The 19933-nt window shown below is 39.8% G+C and overlaps 1 protein-coding gene across 1 annotated transcript in view; it reads right to left on the bottom strand.

The window, feature by feature from the left end:
* Nucleotides 1–19933, bottom strand: part of si:dkey-237h12.3 (teneurin-3) — a 138730-nt gene that overhangs the window by 69460 nt on the left and 49337 nt on the right. Inside the window, 2 exon segments of the mRNA XM_063875682.1 lie at nucleotides 415–653; nucleotides 8575–8800. Of these exon segments, the coding sequence (XP_063731752.1) occupies nucleotides 415–653; nucleotides 8575–8800 (465 nt within the window).

Genomic DNA, 19933 nt, shown 5'->3' with positions numbered 1-19933 from the left:
ATTTTCCTTTTCAAGCTATATTAATTGTTTTAGTTTTTCTTTCATTGCTGGGACCAACACCCTTTGGCGCACATGTCTAATAAATAAATATGTGGGGAATGAATATTGTTTGTGAGCGTGTCATTTAGCATTATCATATCAAAAGTCTGAATGTTTTTGCTCTCAAGGGCAAACACAGAGCTGCAGGAAGTCTCAAGTAGTCAAATCTGCCGTATTATATATCTGACTCGGAAAAGGTCTGTGTGGTCAAACAGACCAAACTAGCTGATCTGTAACTCTCATTAACATTAAATTATCCAATAATCTGTCATGCACTGTTTTCCAATGTTGTCATTAGGCTGTGTTACAGATCATTCATTTTCCTCATGCATCTAGATTTCAAAAGATCTTTAAATCATCCAAACTCACCCTTACCTATGCAGTAGCAGAGGATGATGGACAGAACCACAGCAATCCCCACAGCGACCAGGGCAGTGCACTTCCAGGAGCAGTGTTTCGGGGACTTCTTGAACTTGAAAGCTCCTCTGGAGAGGCTGTGTCTGGGCAAAGGTCGCGCCGGTGTGGAGTAAACCGTCCCTGTTGCCATGGTGTACCCGGGGGCTGCTGTGCCAAAGAAAGGTGTTGTTCCTGTGCCCGTTTTAAAAAGAAAATGCCTGCAGAGAGGAATAGAAGAAATAGGAAAAAATAGTATGAAATAAATCAGCATCCAAAAAGCTGCAAGGCTTTGTGTATCTGTCCGTCTTTGTTATGCAGTTTTTTCAGCTGGACTCGAGACCCCGATTTGCTCCTGTCCCAAAACTATCCTCAGTAGCTCAAAGCAAGACAGTGAACCATTTAACACCAGGGACATCCATGTGTATAACACTGCAAGAGGGACTGGGTTTAATTCTAATATTTAGCTCAATCCTGACATTCGAAGAGGTGAACAAAAAGTACCTCATAAAAACAATCATCTCCCACTTGCCCTTTTACAACGGGGCCTTTACTAATAGCCCATTATACCTGGGGTAATTAAGAGGGTTTAATCAAATGCACTACAGAGTGATCGTCCTATTAACTTTTAAACCCCATGTGAAAAGCTCTTAAGTAAATGAATTAAGCCTTGTTGCCACTCTTGCCACTACTTAGAGATTAATACCCAAATGCCTGTAGGCTTATGGGGACGGCCAGGGAAATTGGACAGATTGACCATGCATTGCAAATGCTCCTTCCCAGCAGAATAGCAGAATTTCATGTCTCCACTTTCTCCATTTACAGAAAAATAAACTTAAAAATGTAATAAAAATGAAATTGCCAACAGTCTTTACTCTGGCTAATAAAGTTTCTTTATCGTTCTCAATTTAATTATTTCAAATTACTCACTATCATTACTTCATCTTGTTTAAAAAACTATGAGTTCTTCTCATTAATAATTTTGAGCAGTTTGATAACTTATTAACACTTACTGACACAAAATGACACTAAAGACCTGCCCATCGTGCAGATAGTTGAAGCAATCTTTCAAAAGTGGATAAAAGCACCAATGCTTTAATGTTCATCCCTCTGGGGCAATGTCTATTCGCCACTTGAATTGAAAATAAACACCTTTTTACCAAATAATCTTTATGACTGGATACATTTAGCTAATTTAGGTATTGAATTATATATTTCTGACTATGGAAAGGTCAAATTTAAACGTATAGCTGTCACTGAACAACATGATGTCACCAGAACTACCTCTACTGCGAAACTCCTACACCCCAAAATACCTTCAACACAGTTTTTTTTTTTATTGAAAAGCTTAGATATAGTGTGAAAAAATACACTTCTGAGTTATTCCTGACGTCTGAATTTGTTTTCTAAGTTGTGAAAAATGTACGATTTGACACCAAGATCATTTATATTGGGCCATTATTAGTGCCTATCTTGAAAATTGGCACCATCTTGGAATTTCAGGCTTTAGCGAAAGAGCTACCTCAAAGGAGGCCAATTTTAGATCCACTTTTGAAAGATTTTCCTGGTATATTGAAATTAGCTGCAGCACTAGAACCGCGGCAATATATTGAATGGAACATTTGGGAGTTAAATAAAGTTTGGTAAAGTGCTACGAAGGGCCAGAAAAAGCAGGCCTTCTTTCTTGCTACTTCACACTATAATTTCTGCTAAAAGCCTTATCCAACGTTTTTCAAGTCCCAGAGGAGAGGATTGCCATGGACACCAGTTATTTAAATAAACCAATAAATTGATGGAGTAGTGTTTGTTCATCAATTATTTTTGCGGCATCTGTAAAGTCTCTTATGTTCATTTTGTAACGGCTTTTTAATCCAGACTTTGAATCTGTACTAAAGAAGCTAATTGGGTGCATAATCTAAAGCTGAGCAGTTAAGCACTGAAAATCCATGTAATGGCACTTAGTTGTCACAGTTTTCCTGATTATTTGATAGGAACAATGGCCCACATGGCTTAAACTGTTTCATTAGTATTCTTTGAGTTAGATAAAATGTTGTTTCTGAAGAATTTACAATATTAGCAGTCCAAAAACATGCACAGGGAAGGCGGTAATTAGATATTTGTTCAATCGTTTTAACAGGTTTGTTTTACAAAGGGCACTTCATAAACCTACACCACAATGCATTGCTCGTATTTCAGCCCACTGATGTTCCAGCCACCTTCTGTCTCCTGTGAGGATAAATCTGAGCTAAAATCTGCTCTGATCAATTCTTGTGAAAAAGAACAAATGTCAGATTTGGATCGTCTGGCTCCTTGATGCTCCAATTGACACGTGATGCTGTGGACAGACAGGGATTCCAGTTAAAGGTTACAGCGTGTCACCGCTGGAATGACAATGCTGAGGGGCGTCTGCGAACCGGGAAAAGTTCAGATGCTTCAATCTGGAACAATCTGTACTGTTGCTGCGGCAGAATCCTTAATGTGCAGTTGGGTATGAATTGAGGTCAGAACTTGCAGAACGTTGGAGGCGGCAGACGTGTAGTCTGACACACGGGCAAACAGACTGCGCTATCGAGGGAGTTAAGTGTAAGTGGATGCAATCTGATGAGGTGGACAGAAATGGTCGTGAGGGTGTGAGTTCATGTTTGTGTTTATGTAGTCTATTTGTGGAAGGTGACTACCAATTGCAAGTTGCCGAGATGATGTGGCGACAGTTCTCCCTGTAAATAAAAAGGTCTCGAATCCACCTGGATTTTATTTATGCAACAGTGTTTGTACATAACGGTCTCATGTACGTAAAGTCAAAGACGCCTGAACTACATCAACGTCAAAGACATATGTGGGTTTTTCATTTTAAAAAACGACTCAAATTAAGAGGAAATTGGGACACGCTGTTTACGTCAACATGTAAATAATAATATATACAATAAATCCTAAAATTGTGTATTCTCAGAAGGTAGTTACAACTTGAACGCACATATTATCAGCAGAAACATATGGCATGCTTAGGTTGGTTTAAAATTAGTGTCAGCTATTTTACAGTTGTTTGCAGTATATCACTTTGTATGAGTATAAAGTAAAACTAAAATGAGTCAGAATCTGTGTGTACCAACTTTATAGACATAACATTCTGCCTTGGAGATTTATTGCATTTGTCCTTTTATGTTATTTTGGTGTTTATGTTTTTCATGTCTGCCTTTTTTTAAACAGCAGACTGAAGAGTCTGGAAATGATGCTGTTGGGCATGATTAACAAACAGCAGACCAGTGTAAATGTCTGCAGCTATACACAGTGGATGACCGGCTAATTGATTACAGCCAGTGTGATGCAACAAGGCACATTACTATGCTAATCCAGCCAGCTCTTGTGATAGCAAAGTGGTGTCCTTTAAGAGTGAGGGAGAGGGAAGGAAAAGAGACAATCAAGAGAGTGTGAGACTGAGAGGGAAAGAGAGCAAATGAATGGCCGGGTGTCAGTGTGATCGCAGTGCATTTGTGTGCACGCCTGTCTGTCCCATTGAGAAGCATGTAACACAAAAGCAGCATCGAGCCGACTCTCCTCTGCTCTCACAACATTGCTTGTCATCGGGATGACATTTGAAAACATCCTTACAGAGGACAAAAGACTAAACATTGAGTGGGTGGATTTGTCTACGGCTAAGCAAGAGCTGAAAGTTTGAGAGAGCACACTAGAAACAATGGGAATCGAAGCCCTTGGAATATGTAATCTGCCTATTAGCTTGAATTCTGTGTTAGCATTAGCATTTCAAGGTGAGAGCTTGAAAAATCAGACAGCTTTCATCCGTGGCTGAAAAAAGACTACAGATGTGGCCGGCGCCGTGGTGGTTCATTTTCACACTCGCTACCGTTGCCATCGCTCTCCCCCAGATCACCACCTGCCCTCCCAACAGGAGGCCTGCTAGCAGGTGCTATTCTTGAACAGCTAGCTCGGCAGCCGGGCCACGGTATTTCAGTCCCGATAAGCTTTTCTTTGCCGTCCTGCCCACGGAGATCAGCGTGGTGCCATCTTGAGTCACTCTCTCAGAGTACTCAGATTGTTTGCAGATGGACATTTTTTTATTTAACGAGATTGATTTGGTTTGACATAAGTGGAGCTCAGCTCTTATGCACATACATTTAAGATGGTCTTTGGAGTCTACCTTCTGAGAGGGCTAAATCCTGATGGACTGTTTAGTTGAAGTGTATGTCAGCTGTAGGTTACATTTGTAATGTTAACAATGTTTTTGTGCATATAACTATTTAGTCCACTAACACTATCCATCATCTTTTCATTAAAACTTTTACATTTGCTGAAAGAATCATCAAGACCAGATGTCTTTTGTATTGGCAGCAGCAGCAGCAGCAGCAGCAGCAGCAGCAGCAGCAGCAGCAGCAGCAGCAGCAGCAGCAGCAGCAGCAGCTCATAATAAAAGGAAAATATTGAAGAGCTCTGGAATCACCACACAAACGTGTGCTTGGCACTAAAAGATGTTGGCAAAATAAATGAAAAGGAAAACACACAAGGGAGAAAAAAGGAAAAAAATACATCTTGAGGATTACCACTTTGTCTACACAACCATCCACTTTGGCAGGTAACCATACATCACTGTGAGCTCCTTTCTATTCCAGAAGGCTAGTTGGCCGGATCTTACACATGACTAATCAGACCTTGTGCGCGATCCTAACACTATCAAGGGTGTGGGAAACAAAAAAAGTAACATTTTCCGCCTTTGATGTGAAGCATGACTGCCTGACTCGTGATTTTCATGGACAAACCCACACAAACAACTACACAGTCACACACAAAGACACAAAATCCTACTTGGGTTACCTCTGCTATTCTTTTTTTTCACCGCAGAGAATTCCAACACATATTCTATCAAGAAAATGTACTGTCTGTGGGACACTGCACCACATGATGATTTTAGAGCCGAGACATAATTTCATTTCACAAAAGGACTCCCTTGACGCATGAATCCAACAGGGATTGACAGCACATTTATAACTGCAACGTGTGGCTGGGCAGGTCTTCAAAAAGGCTCTGAAGAATCTGAAATGTCATAAGGACTTCACTGGCAGAATCTCACTGAATCTGAGAGGGGGAAAATGCTGAAGTGGGCTATAAAAGACATACATATGTAAGAGGGTACCTGTATCTTATCCAGTGGAGCACTTATTTTACAGCTTATAGTTTGCACTTTAAAGGGCGTAAAAAAGACTTGTTTCACACATACTGGTGAAGTCGATCTTAAACAAAGGATTAAGCACTGCTCAAGAATAATTACCATATATCTGCATTGGTCTCGTGGGGGGGGGCTGGCAATTCATTTCATAATGAAATTCAATGGAATACTTCTAATTGAAAATATCTCTAAAAGCTATTTCAGTGAAGCCGAGTGGTTAGTAAGGGATACCTGAGGGGTTTATTAAAAGTGCTCCACACACTTTAAAGATCTGATTGTCTCCTATGCATTTGAGAATAGCAACAAGCAGCGAGCATCACTGCTCTGTTGCCGACTAATTGAGCCATTTAAATGGAGTGGTATTGGTAAGAACAAAGCAGAACAAAAGCTGAAGTAGAATCAGTTCACAGAATCAGCTGAAGTGAAAAACCTGCATTCTACATGATGACAAATAGCAATACGCCTTCTTCTCCTTGAAATGCTCCTCAGAAATGCTATACTGTGTGTACATTTATAATGTTACAGTACAAACAAGTGTGGAATCGCCATATCTGTTAAATACTGAAGTACCACTTAAAGTGGTTGAGTTGTAAAAGATGGCTATACTTGTCAGTATTATGCTTTATATGTTTTAACTCTGCAAGTAAATTGAGACAAAATCTAACTTGGGTGTCTTAACACAGCTTTGAAAGTATGATCACAGTGAGATCAGTGACTTTTTTCAATCATTATATAATAATGAACGGTGGTTATAGTAGAAGTTCCTGAGTGCAGCACTTCACTCATTTAAAAGAACACTGAAAGCTACTCACAGTGAATGCTAGTTGGTATTGAGTCAAATTAGCACACTCGTGCTTTGAAGACTAGCACTTTTATGGGAGGTTGCACACACATAATTCATTAGTGCTAATTGCTGTAAAAGTAGCTAATGCTGTCAACGGAGTGCTTTATTTTCAAGGAGGTCATGTCAAAGGAAATATATTAAACAAGATCATAATACTGGGATTTATATTTGACACTTTTTTTAATCAAGTGTCTAGTAGAGAATAATTTACTGTCTGCACATGTGACACCCTTGCTCCATAAGAAATGAAATCCTTGTCAATGTGGAGGATTTAAAAGATATTCACATCCCTGTGGTAGTCGCTGAGGCCACTATGTGACAAAACCCCCTGAAGGCTTCCTAATAAATACTTTCTGGAGTTTCTGTTTACATTTCCCAACCTGGTGTTTTTCTTGACATCTGCAATTACCTGGTGATCCGGGTCCTCCCTTTTTGCCCTGTTGGTTCGCAACGGCCCTTAGTTCCCACCCACTGACAAGCACTTGATTTAGAGTCCTCTGTGGTGATAGTGATTTATGCCGCCGCTGATGATAGGTGCGCACATACTGTTTTGTCCATACAGCTTAGACAGCTCAAGGTCATTGCACGGTTAGTGTTCAATCACCACATCTTCCGTAGAAAGTGTCACTTCATATCCCAATTGATTGAGTCGGATCATAAGAGGTTGTTGCTTTATGCTGCCACAATTCAAATTCAAAGTTTACATTCATCCGAGCCTCTGAAAAGGGTACGCTATGCCAAGGAAATATCAGGCTAGAATGCAATCATCTACTCGAGGCCATTTTGAGTCAGAGCGCAATGTACCACACTTCATTAGCCGGGATAGTTTGAGCGCGCTGATTAAGAGAGATGTTACTGATGTTTCAGGAGGAACACTTGGCAGTAGCTCTTATGACAAAGTAGTATCTTGCACAGCAAATTTGGATATAACCGACAATGCCCTTACCAAGTTCTTTGTGAAGTTATAGCCTGCCTGATTTGAACTGGAAAGCTCTCTGGTATTCACATGGTTCATTCTATTCTCTGCCATTGACTGTAGGTACATCTAATTTAGTAATCCGCCCTTAAATGTATTCACTCACAATTAAGTGAACAGACTTTGAAAACTTTATACTCAAATGAAAAAAAATCATGTTTATCAAACTCAGTGGGGATATTATTATGGCATGCACCATTTGAGTCATGATCATTTTTCCTGATGAGGTGCAGTCCTTAAAATATGCCTGCAATCTGCCAAATTTAATTATCTAAAATCCTGCAGAGAATTGTCTTTTTTTTCATACACCTATTTTTGGAGAGGTAGCACTAGAAACATTAATAAAATCATCCCAAGTGTTTTAAATAGTAGCAGTTTGATGGTTGTCTTGGGAAGGCTGTAGAACTCATGTTGTGAGCGTGAGGTACCAGAGTGAAATTGGAGTACGATGCAGCGGGAGATAAGGCGATGTTCCAACATTTTTTTTTATTCGCTCTGTGCTCCTACCCAATTCCTTGTGCTCAGCTCCACTATCACACTCTGATGTGGAATACAAGCCTCATGCATGCTGAGTTTTCCAGCGTTTTTTTTCAGCAAACAGCAAGCAATGTCAGCGCTAGGTATTAGCATGTGCTGAGGTTCACACTATTTAATACGGAACTTCATCTTGCCAATGATGTGTGATATTTAGTGTGTGAAACCTTAGCAAGCTGTACAAACGATAAAGGTGTGGTGTAGCCACAAGAGAACAAGCATTATTATAAAGCTGTAATTTATCTCTGTCAAGAAATAAGACAGCTGGTACAATCACGACTGGTAAGTGTTAACTCTGATGGTGAGTTTTTGGGATACGAGCCAATATCTTAAAAACAAATCAAACAGAGTGTAAAATGTAATTATAGCTAGTGGTTCCTTCCTCAATTTCCAAATGTAAAATGCTCAAAATTCTGGAGCCCAATTAAAATGAAAATGCAAAATTATAATGAAACTGACATGAAATTAAAATGAACATTTCAAACAGCAACTTGGCCAGCGCTCATTTATTTCACATCATTGTGTTTTCTGAGTCAGTGGAAGTGGATTCATGATAACACCTGGAGCTGAATTTCCTAGCCCTGTTGTAGGACATTGAGGGTCACCCACCTGCTCTCCAGGGCCACATTGCTGCCCAGGACCCAGCTGTCCTGCAGCTGGACACATTCCGCCGTACTCTGCAAGTCGGTCGCCAGGCCGGCTGATGGCGGCGGGCTCGGGCTCCTCTGATTGGCCAGTGAGCTTCGACTCAGGGACGTGATGGACGGATGCTGCTTGTGTGGGGGCGGGGCAGGTGGGAGTGGAGGCGGGCCTTGCTGGCAAGAAATATGGTCACCTGAAAGGCAGCAGAGGGAAAGAAACATTAGCAAAATGGTTCAATCACTTGTTTTTCAATTAAAGTCAATCCCACAGTCAAGAGTTTGTATATCTCATAGACAGCAGATGGGTAAGACTATGCATCTGCCTCGTGAATAACATATGACAGCACACAGCTACCCAACAGACCCGGAAAAGTAAATACAACCAAGAGTAAGACATTAAAATGAGATGCAACCACTGCAAAAAGAGGAGAAATAAGAGCTGCTTTTATGGCGACACACATAATAATTGTCGCAAAACGCCACACGGCTTGACAGTTGGGTTCTCTTAAACAGAAGGTCACTTAGAGAGGCAGCTGTTCTTTTATGGGCGCTTAACGCGATGTTTCACGTTTGATTACAGCCAGAGAAGACTCTCAAATAACTAATGACCAGAACATCCATTAGAGCTCTGAGAGAACAGGTTTTCCAATTTCACACAAAGCTGTGTAATTGGCCCCCAGAATGGCATGTGGTGATTATCTATCCATCTTCCCCGTTTAAAAGGTAAAAACCCACAGTGCTGACAATTCTGATTTGCTCCAATGAGCCCCAAATGGGTATCGTCTTTCTTGCATTATAGAGGCTCGGAGAAGATTGAGCAAGCTGCGAGTTGCGTCTTTTAAGAGTTGTTGTTTTTGCATGGACAGCATGAATTTTTATAAAGCCTTAAGGAGATAAATGAAGAGCATACAAACGCTGGAGGTCAGTTCCGGTGCATGCTTTAACCTTTGCTTTCTCAACCATGCGTAAGGACCTTGTGGGCATAAAGCCATGGATGCAAATCTGCTTTGTGCTATTAGCGTGACAGAACAACTTCATTGAAAGCCCACTAGTCATTGTTTTTAAAAAAGAGCCTTTAATAACCTTGTCCTTGTCCATGTACCTGTCCTCCCGTGCATACAACCAGATGTTCAATGCCAGTAAATGAGCCTTGTATTTGGTTAGAAAGTGCAAAAAGAATAGAAACATGAATGTAAAAACCTTCAAGCTGCTAAGCAAGCAGGCTTTTGGTATGCCAGAAGATTATTTCTCTGAGGAAAGAATACATCAAAATGTAATTTAACGAAAGTTGTAGTAAGAATGATTATCAAGAGTAAAACACCACACGCTGTAATAAGGTTTAGCAGGGGCAGATCGAGCCAACCATTTCTTTGAGTGATTGCTGGCATGGATTTCATTTTTTTTTATTTATGACAAAATACATTTTAAGATGTCTGTTTCATCTGCATAGAAATAGACAGACAGATATATCAATGGACAGATAGACAAATGATAAAAGATGAGCAGTGTGGATCTGAAAAAACGGGATGCATGGTGCCGGTGCAAAAGGCCAATCAAAGATGAATTAATTCTTCATTACACTTTGATCAAACCCATTTAAATATGAACCCTCATCAACCCACATCACCTTCTTCAAAGTCAATTCTGAATCATAAGAAATGTAATACATGTGATCAAATGCAGTATGAAAAACACAAGATCACAATGACATGATAGCGTTGTGATCATGAATAAAAGGCATCCCGCTCATCTCCTGCTCTAGACTGAGAGACCCATTTAAAAAGAGCTAAAAGTAGGCTAATAGAAATGTGGATTAACTACCAACACTGGCCGGTTTTTGCTTCACCTCAGGCCCTTATTCCACTGTAAGAGCCTGCAGCAGCCAGCGCCACTTCACTTTCAAGCAAAAGCATTTTTCATATAATCAGCACACACTGATGTAACGGTGCAATGTCAATGAGTGGGGCAGAGGGAAATGAAGGAGAGAGGACAGGCAGATGTTATATCATAGCGGTAAGGGAAATGTTGATGGGCAGAAAAGATTTTTAGAGCAGTATCTTCTTAAAGGGGCTATTTTATTTGTTCTTTGGTATTCCCTTTCCTGTAGTATAAAAGTTTAAGTGCATGTAAATGCTTGTGTTGCTTCCAAAGGGAGTTTCTCTCCCACACACTCCCCCCTACCGAAAAGCGTTTCCTTTGTTTACTTCCAGGGACATTGCTATATAACACTCGCGTTTCCCTTGGCTAGTGCTCCACCACATTATAGGTGATTAGCTAAGGGGCCGGACTTCTGTTTATCCTCTCCCGGTAGACCAATTACAACAGAGCCAGCTGGTTAACCAATCAGAGCAGACTGGGCTCTGGTTTGAGACAGAGGGTGAAAACAGGTGCTGCAGCACAGGCAGTATGAGAAAAATAAAGACCTTTTTTTTTTTGCCTTAAAGCATGAAAACATCTCACATTAGAGGCACAAAATACAAATATTAAACCTGAAAATAATCATAATAAGGCCATTACAAGAACATAACATCACATGTTAGTTGAATAAACTGCAACATGCTCTTCAAACATATGGATGAGTTCTCTTTTGAAAAAAAACTAAGAAAATGCTGTTTTTATTCTGTGCCAACATCATCTTATTATCTGACCAACATATGAAGCAGTCATTCTTTGTAAACAATAAACCTTCCCTTCACTCCGTACAAATAGAGATACACGACTGGAATTGGACAAATTGGTATCCATTTATCTTCATGTCTACATATCGATCTATTGGCATATAGTGCAAGTCAACATCTTGATTGCCCTTGTTTAGTTTGCAGGTTTTCCTGTAGCTGCAGCCCTTCAATTGAGAGAATAAAACGCAGCAGTAAATGCATAGACATATACGTAGTGCAGGTGCATTATGGTTGTTGGGAATTGTGCCGCCACAGCAAGCACAGAGATGAGTTTTAGTAAGTCAACACTCTCTTTATGGTCAATCTTGAGTCAATTTCTGATGAATGGCATACTTGAACTGTAACAGGAAATGAAGTGTTTTTTAGGTGAAAGCACATGCTGAGCAAAACACAAAACACCAAATCCTTAAAGACCTTCAAAAAGGAGAAGGATTTGACATGCAGCAAATCTGACTGCATAATCCCACAATGAACCAAGGGAACATTAAACCCCACAAACTGAATTAAACCAACTGTGTGCATACTTTGCAAAAAAGAACACAAAGCTTATGGGGGAATATGAAGTCTGCCACTTGAAATGCTGCATTTGAGTTAGCCGATTTGCAATGAAATGAAACAGTGAGTCACATAAAGCTAAAGAAACAGAGGTGTATAGAAGAAGAACGACTTTCTAACACAAAGAACGCACAGTACAAAGACATAGCGTTTGTCTTTATTCTCAGAGGGTTAAAAGTGCGGAACAATGTTACAATAAGTGCATTATCTCTCTTTGAACAGGCAATAATTGACGGGTTGTTGTTTAAATATAAATTTCAAATGACAAAATGACATTGTGTGTGCTATACTTATATAGATGTGATAGGAATATGCCAAAGTTCAGGCATTGGCCTAGATCCACCGTACCATAATGATGAAAGTAACAGCTGTGAGAACACATCTAAAATGGCTTCTCCATTACCGAACGCTTCATCAAACACACCCACACACCTCTTAATTTATGATCGCACATAAAAGTCTGAGTGGTAACTTTACCGATCACTTTAACTTTTGAGTTATTAGCGAGACACCAAGTTTTGCGCTTTTAAGTATTACGATCTGCAATCTGACTCCTTGTGGATTTTGAGTGATTAATTATGCAAACATTTTTCAAACTTAAAGGATCGTCTCATCCCCTTAATCTTAATTTATGTAAGGTTAAAGATCAAATGCTGCAATGGTTGGATTTTTTTAAAAGAGACTTGTTTACGAGTTCTCTCTGCATCAACCCATCTGGTGAGGGTTGACTTCACAGGTCTGATTTTTTACATTAGCATCACCATTTTAATTGTGTGCTTCATTTCATATACAACTGTTCTGTTCAAAAACATCTAGACTGCATGCAGGTCATTTCATATTTAGAGAATAAACCCTGAAAAATATATGAAACCATGTGTTTCCTCAATGTGTTCTCAATGTCCCTGCACACAGTAGGTGTCAGTATGTGTGAGTAATAACATCAATGTGATTCCATGTAACTCGGTGAGCAAAATGTAGCACCAGCAGTGCAGTGTTTCCGTGTGCCGTCTCTGTGTTCTGGCTGGGTTTTGAAAAATACAGCGGCAAACCATGATAAAATATGGGTTTTTAGCACTGCATTACTGGGAATTAGATTACGCACCGCCAAGCTATGTTGGATTCTGTGTTTTAAAAAAAGGAAAAAGCAAACTAAACAATGAGCCTTTAAGAAAGTTTGGCATTATGTTCCATCAGGACACACTGGGAATTAAGCTGGGTTTTTAAAGTGCAGGCTCACTGAGTGAGAAGGCAGATGAAACAGCTGTGTGGTTTATGGAGTCCTGCTTTGAAATCAGATCAAGAAGGATGCGTCCTTTGCATAATTCTTCAACGTCAGCTTGTCATCATCTCCATCAGCAACATGCTTTAAAAGACCTTTGTGATTAATACTGCATGCCAGCGCTGAAACGACAGACTCATTTCCTTCTTAATGATGCTTGCAATATCTATCAAACCATGTTTTATGAAGCATTGGGTGTTTTTACAGAACACCTCCCGGGTTAGAGCTTTGTAGTAGTATGCATTTTATTTTCTGTTTTTAGAGGTTTGTAGTCTGAAAATAATAGCAATGTGCACTGGGCTGTATTCAGTGAACCAGAAATGTCCATGAGGAGGAGAAAAGCCCAACAAATGTCGGTGTTCTTAGAAACCAGTTCTGATATAGTAAATACTAAAATTCTTAGGGCTTGTCTGCTGATAGAATTCCTCCTATTTATATGACTCAGAGTGTCAGAGGCTATCACTATCTGAAAAACCGAGTTCACATTTCAACACATTCTTGTTTAACTTTTTGATGCGACTTGGATATTGAGGTCGATTAGGATTCTATGATGTTGACTCCTTTGAAAATATTTTTTTTTGATGAAAGCACAAGCCTAGAGTACTGCGCACAATGTTCCAACTCTGAGTCGAGACACAATTAAAAGCCGTTTTGCACTCACTAAACTTGGCAAGCTTGGTGAAAGCCTTTTCATATTCATTGTGTAAGTAATGCAAAAGGTCTTGTGCCATTTTACTCTCCATTAAGAGACTGATTCAACTGCTAATGGAACTGAAAGGGCATTTGCTTTGACTGGCCTGCCCTTCACCAATAGGAAATCCATCAAAATAGATCACAGAACTCAGAGAGGCCATAGCTTTTTTATAGTATAACATATGTATCTTTATAAAAGGAAATTCAAAATGCAGCACCTCTGCTCTGCAAAGTTGAAATTTCAGAAAGACGTAGTAAAACAAAGCCTCTTGAAAGATCCCTGTTTGATTTTATATGAAATGAATAATGGATGAATTCTACGGTAGAACATGCCATTTGGACCAGGTGGATGTTTATATATGTCAAATCAATAAATTCATCCCCATCAACACTTGGTTTTCCATTCACCTCTGCACAGCTCTGGTGGCTGGCTGGGGGCGGTTTTCCTTTAGTAGCAAAACAGACAGCAGCTTCTTATTGAGGGGCCCTGGCAGTGGGATAGTGGTGGTTGTGTTTAAGGGAGGGGTTGTACCCGCTGGAATTCAGGTCCATTTGAACAACCTTGCCCTTGGTGAGTTTTGGAGATTTACTCTGCAAAGAGAGTTGGCAATTTTCAGTGGCTTGGGGTTTTGAGAAGAAGAAAAAAAGAAGCTCTGTGAATTCCATCATATTTCCTGCCAGAGTACCTTCAGTGCTCTCCTAGCCATGCACACTCTTTCCTCACTTTCTATCTGATCAAAGACAGAAATGTCTTTTAAGGTTTTTCTCTGCAGCGAGACCAGGATGCAACCAATATTTTGGGGATTACATAATTAGTGTATTATAGAAACAGGCCATTCATAGAGTGCTTCTACTCGGTCAGATAGTGGGCATTCATCAACTCACATTTGCAGATCCTATACTTCCATTCATCCAAAATGTATGATTTGTAAATATAAGTTGAACCCACTGAAGGCGGACTGTGAATATAAGCAGATTTTCATCGCCGTTTGTCCATCCTTCTCTCTCTACCCCAGACATCGCTACAGATGGCAGATCATCATACAGATGATGACTGCTTAGCAGTTTTTCTGACAGCTCTCCGATTACATAGCAATTACACTCCTTTTCAAAAGCTGCTTTGACAATTAGCCTGCTGACAAAACACTTTGTTGTATTTATTCATGTGTGGACAGCTTTGGCTTCTTTGTTTGTCCAGAGAGACTGTGTTCACACCTCAGAAAAAAGCTACTGTTTCTAACTTCTGCCCAGGCAGTGCAGTTTCCATACTGCAGTTCTGACAGTCTCAATGTATTTTCGTAACACAGTCCACAGGGAAACGTGCCAGTCCTCCTTTTCTGAATCACTGCTTTACTTGTTTTGTGTTAAACAAGTGCCCAGCAAGTATTTCTTTTAAATATCAAAGCATTGTATTCATTTTCATTGTCCAAGCACCAGTTTTACTATTTGGTAACCAAGACTTTGTCAGTCCACAAATGAGTAATGTTTTTGACTGTGTGATACAATAATAAGTGGGTTTATCACAGTTTTTTTCGTTGACCAGCTGCCTTTTTCAGTAAAGTCTTGATAAACCAAAACTGTACAGAATCATGCTGCAAAACCAACACAATGAGCTTAAAGCGGTATCATTTAAAATGACCCATGCACAACATAGCTTTTATCAACATGTCACTGTATATCTCTCAGCATAATGAACCATTATGGCATACATTTGGTTTTGCAAACACTAATGCTGACTACACATTGTTGATCTGCCAGTGTGTGAGCTCTTAAAATCACAAAAACAGCAGGGAGCGGCCACTTCCTGTCACTGCATCATCCTTTATGATTGTGTTAAAAAGGCAGTAGGCTATACAACATCGCAAAGTGTATAATATAAACCAATCACCAACAACAAAGCAGCAAATGGAGACACTGGAGAAGCATGCTCCCATCCACATGTGTCTCTGCACAGCACTCTGTTGTGAGCCTGTTGTGAAACATTATTTTGGAGTTCTTGTGAAAAAAAAGCTGAACGTTTCAGTCTTTCTCCTGTGTGTGTTTGAACTGAACTGGCCTTCAGAGTAGTCATTCACTCCATCTAAATTGCACTGGTGGTTTGAATGGATTGTGCCTTCAATAACAGCCAGTAGATGGGATAGTGGACGGTTGATAGGGGCCAACGGGAAACCTTGGTGAGGGTGGTTTTGGAAAACTTCAGCGGAGCTTTGCAACATTCAGGGTTTCAATCCATTTATTACCCACTGCTGTGTCTACAACAACAACACACTATCTTCCTGTTTTTTTTGTTTTTTTTTCTGAACATTGAGCCACTAAAGCAATATAGATTTGAAATAGTAATTGCAGGAAGAGTGTTACATACATCACTTCAGGGGTCATAGAAATGTGACGTGTTTTTCTGGAGAACTATTCATGTGCCTCCCCATTCATTTGCAGCTTGCTTCCCCAATCACTTGAGAAAATGGTTGCAGTGAAAAAACAAACCACTCGTGGTTGTAGTGGCACAGTCTCTTCCAATGGCGATTATAATTGCATTTCCTGTGCAGATTTGTTGGGAACCCAGACAAAGGAAACAGAATCCATCCAAAAATAGGAAAGCCTATCTTTTCCTGATTAATTGTTGGCATATGGTTCTCAACTGGATGCACTCCACTTGCACAGATGATTAATTTCCGTCTCAACTGTGAGACAATTTGAGGAGAAAAAGATTTATTCAGTGTATATCTTTCTAACCACATTGAATAAACAAATAGCATAAACCTATATACTATTCTAAAGAGGTTGATGTCTTCAAACAAGGCAAATAAAGTTCCGGCTGAGTTCTGTATTATCTATTACCACCATATACGTAGGACTCTTTTAAGTTTAAAACCCCACAGGAGACCCAGGCAATTATTGTGTTTTATCACAAACAAACACAATGCAATGCTTTAAACATGTCAACAAAAGAAAAACAATCACATTTAAATGATGCTTAATTGAAAGAGAACAGACTTACTATTCCAAATTGAACCATAGCAGCAGATCTACTATACTGATCTTGGCTTTCTATCTACTATTTGTGTAACAATTAATCTGCCATTTTTTGGAACTGATATATTTGTTGTGTAAGCTTTTGGATAAAAAATGGCCAAACCCCCCCCCAACAAATAAAGTTGTAATGACAAGGAAAATCATTTTTTCTTGGAAAATGAATTAGATTATCGCCATTTGTTATGGGTTATTCAATTGACTTTTCTCATTTAGAATCTGACCAAAAGCATATGAATAAATCACAGTTTAAAAATAACCTCAAAAATCAATGAAATAACAACACATGATTACCAATATAAAGTTCAGCATGGACAACATGGTGTTTTATTTTTTATTGAAAGCAAGCAGAATGTCTTACCGCTGCTAAATACATGCACCCAAATACATTAAGCATCAGTCCCAGAAACAATATTTAGAATTGCAACTACAATGGAAAAGGAAAACATGTGCCTCTTTATCTCCTGCTAACTCACTCCTCCAGATTTTCCCACATATATGTCTCTAAGCCAAAATTTTGTGAAATGTCTGGCTCCAGAGCATGAGCTAAAGCACACAGGCTGAAAATCCCTGTGCTTTCCAAAGAGCTTTCCTGAGGCCAAGGCTGTGAATTGATACCCCACTGTTGCATTACTCTTGGCCACAGAGCAGAGCACGGGGCGAGAATAATAATAGGACGAATCATCGGTAATTCTTCTACTGCTCACCAACAACTGCATTATAGTGATGTCTAATGTCAATATCCCCAATAGGCACTCGTTTGGATACACAGTCCATGCACGGACGCACACACGGACGCACACACTTTAAAGCTCAGTGAGAAAAGCCTCCTAGCACTACTGATGTTTTAGATTTTTCCCGTCAGAACACCCTCTGTTTCTCTCGGCAAGAAGAACTAAGATGCAACCTGCGTGCCCTCTGAGGCTTGCTGCATGCTCAATCAACAACATGATATGGCCCACGGCTCTGTGCTGAGGTCACCGCTGGAGTCTTGAAGAGTGATCATGCATGAGGTAGCAACACAGTATTTCCCCACTAATGTGCAAAGCTAGGAAACTGGCTTGTACCTCAAACTATGTGTTCTGTGCACTGAGATGGAAAGCGTAAGATATTTCAGTCATGGCCACTTAACTTATAAGCAGTTTAAGCTTTCAACAAGAATTTTACTCATCCAATGAAGTAAAAACACTTTTCTGACCCGAGGCCCAATCAACTCCAATCAAGATGATTTTACTTTTCTACGACCCCTGTTGGAGGAAAGGTCTCTTGAGTGGATGTGCATTACAATTCATTAGCGAAACTATCCTTTAAAATGTAATCTGCCATGCAGTCGTTGTTCATTTTTAACTACATCCTGATTCCTTTCCACACTGGCTCTCACACATGACTACAGCAAGTTGATCAATAATAAAAGTAGTCAGAGAAGTCAGATGTACTGTCCTTCAAAATCTCTCTAATGCCACTTTGCTTGACAACAGAAGACAGGGCTGCCTGCATTCCAGTCTTCATTCACCTTAGAAAATACCACCCTAAGCCTCATCTGTCATGTATCGTCTGCAGCCTAACATTTCACTTTGTTTGGCAGACATTGATTTTTACCTCCAAGGTGTTGTCAAGGAGGCATCCAACTCATACATACCTCCGCGGCTGTCTCTCCAGAGGCTGCTTTAGGAAGAATTGCAGGAAGACACACACAGACACAAAGGAAAAGCTCAGAGAAATAACCACATGTGAAGCGAGGCTAAAATATGGCCAAATCTGTTGAACAAGGAAACTGGTGGGGAAGAAATGTGTGGGTGATAAGACGGGGCTTATAAAAGCAGCATTTCTGGTGTCTTTGTACATGTTCTGTAATGAGCGTGTATGCAGGAAATCCAGATTTAAATATATAATGGATATGCAAACAGAGATGCAAACCTTTGATCAGTGAATATCAAAGCATATCAGATGTAAAAGTGAGGATCTTGGTGGTGGTTTTATCTTCCGTGCCAATCCCTCTTCCTAAATCTCTCTCAGGACACCAGGCGTCAAAACACGTCGTCGCTGCAATTCCTTAAATCTATTTCATCGGATTTCTCCAATCCTCCATCCATATGTTAAGGGTATTTTCCACCTCAGCAAGTCAGATAACATCAATTTATCAAGCACTGTGTTTCCACCACCTTCACCCCACCCTCCGCACACATTTGCAACCTAGTTGAGAAACACTTTATATTCATTAGGTGTCAAAGTGTTACAACAAATAGCTGGTTTAAAAGAGCAACAGTATATCTTATTTAGGAACTATTTGGCCCCAACGAGAAATGATCTATGAGCAAGCCTTGAAGGTAACATCCTTCCACAGTTTGATAATATTATAAACAGCAAACAACATGAAATAGAGTAGCTGGGCTTTGCACAATTTTTTCAGGATTAGTCATAATGATCAGGCCAACTTTATAAAGTACAGAGACCAAATAAAAGTTCTCAATAACATTTGAACCTCAAACACAAAGTACAGTTGAGGCTGACAGCAATGTCATTAAAACTTAAAGGATTACCACACATATTACAATTCATCCTAAAGGGGGGCAAGGATATCATACCAAATGTCATGCTATCCATCCAGCTGTCGAGATATTTTCTCTTAAAAAACAAAATGTCAACCTGCTGGTGGCACTAAGGGAAGTGTCACCAAAGCCATTACGATACATGACCCCTAGGAACCTTGAATGTCTACAAAAATATTTCAAATCCAATAAACAGTTTCAGTCTGGACTAAAGGAGACTCCAACCCTCCAACATTGCATTCGCTAGAGCCACAATGCATGCATGGGTTCAAATATGCTTTCAGAAGTGTCTTTATGACTATGTTGCAATACACACAGCATACACATGAACAGACACACAATCTGTATAATCTGCAATAATGACAACTGCTTTCTACTAAGAAGATTTTTAAATTGCACTTTCTTCAATTTGAACCTCTTGAAAAGATTGTCTCCTGCTTCCATCTCAGTTCATTTTAAAACAACAACTAAACTTTGTGTGGTGTTTTAACTTGCTCCTTGTATCACCAGTTCAAGAAAAGGACAATAAAACACATTTTACAC

This window comes from Eleginops maclovinus, chromosome 23 (genome assembly GCF_036324505.1).
Source record: "Eleginops maclovinus isolate JMC-PN-2008 ecotype Puerto Natales chromosome 23, JC_Emac_rtc_rv5, whole genome shotgun sequence".
Classification (NCBI taxonomy): Eukaryota; Metazoa; Chordata; class Actinopteri; order Perciformes; family Eleginopidae; genus Eleginops; species Eleginops maclovinus.
This window is presented reverse-complemented; position numbering and strand designations above follow the sequence as displayed.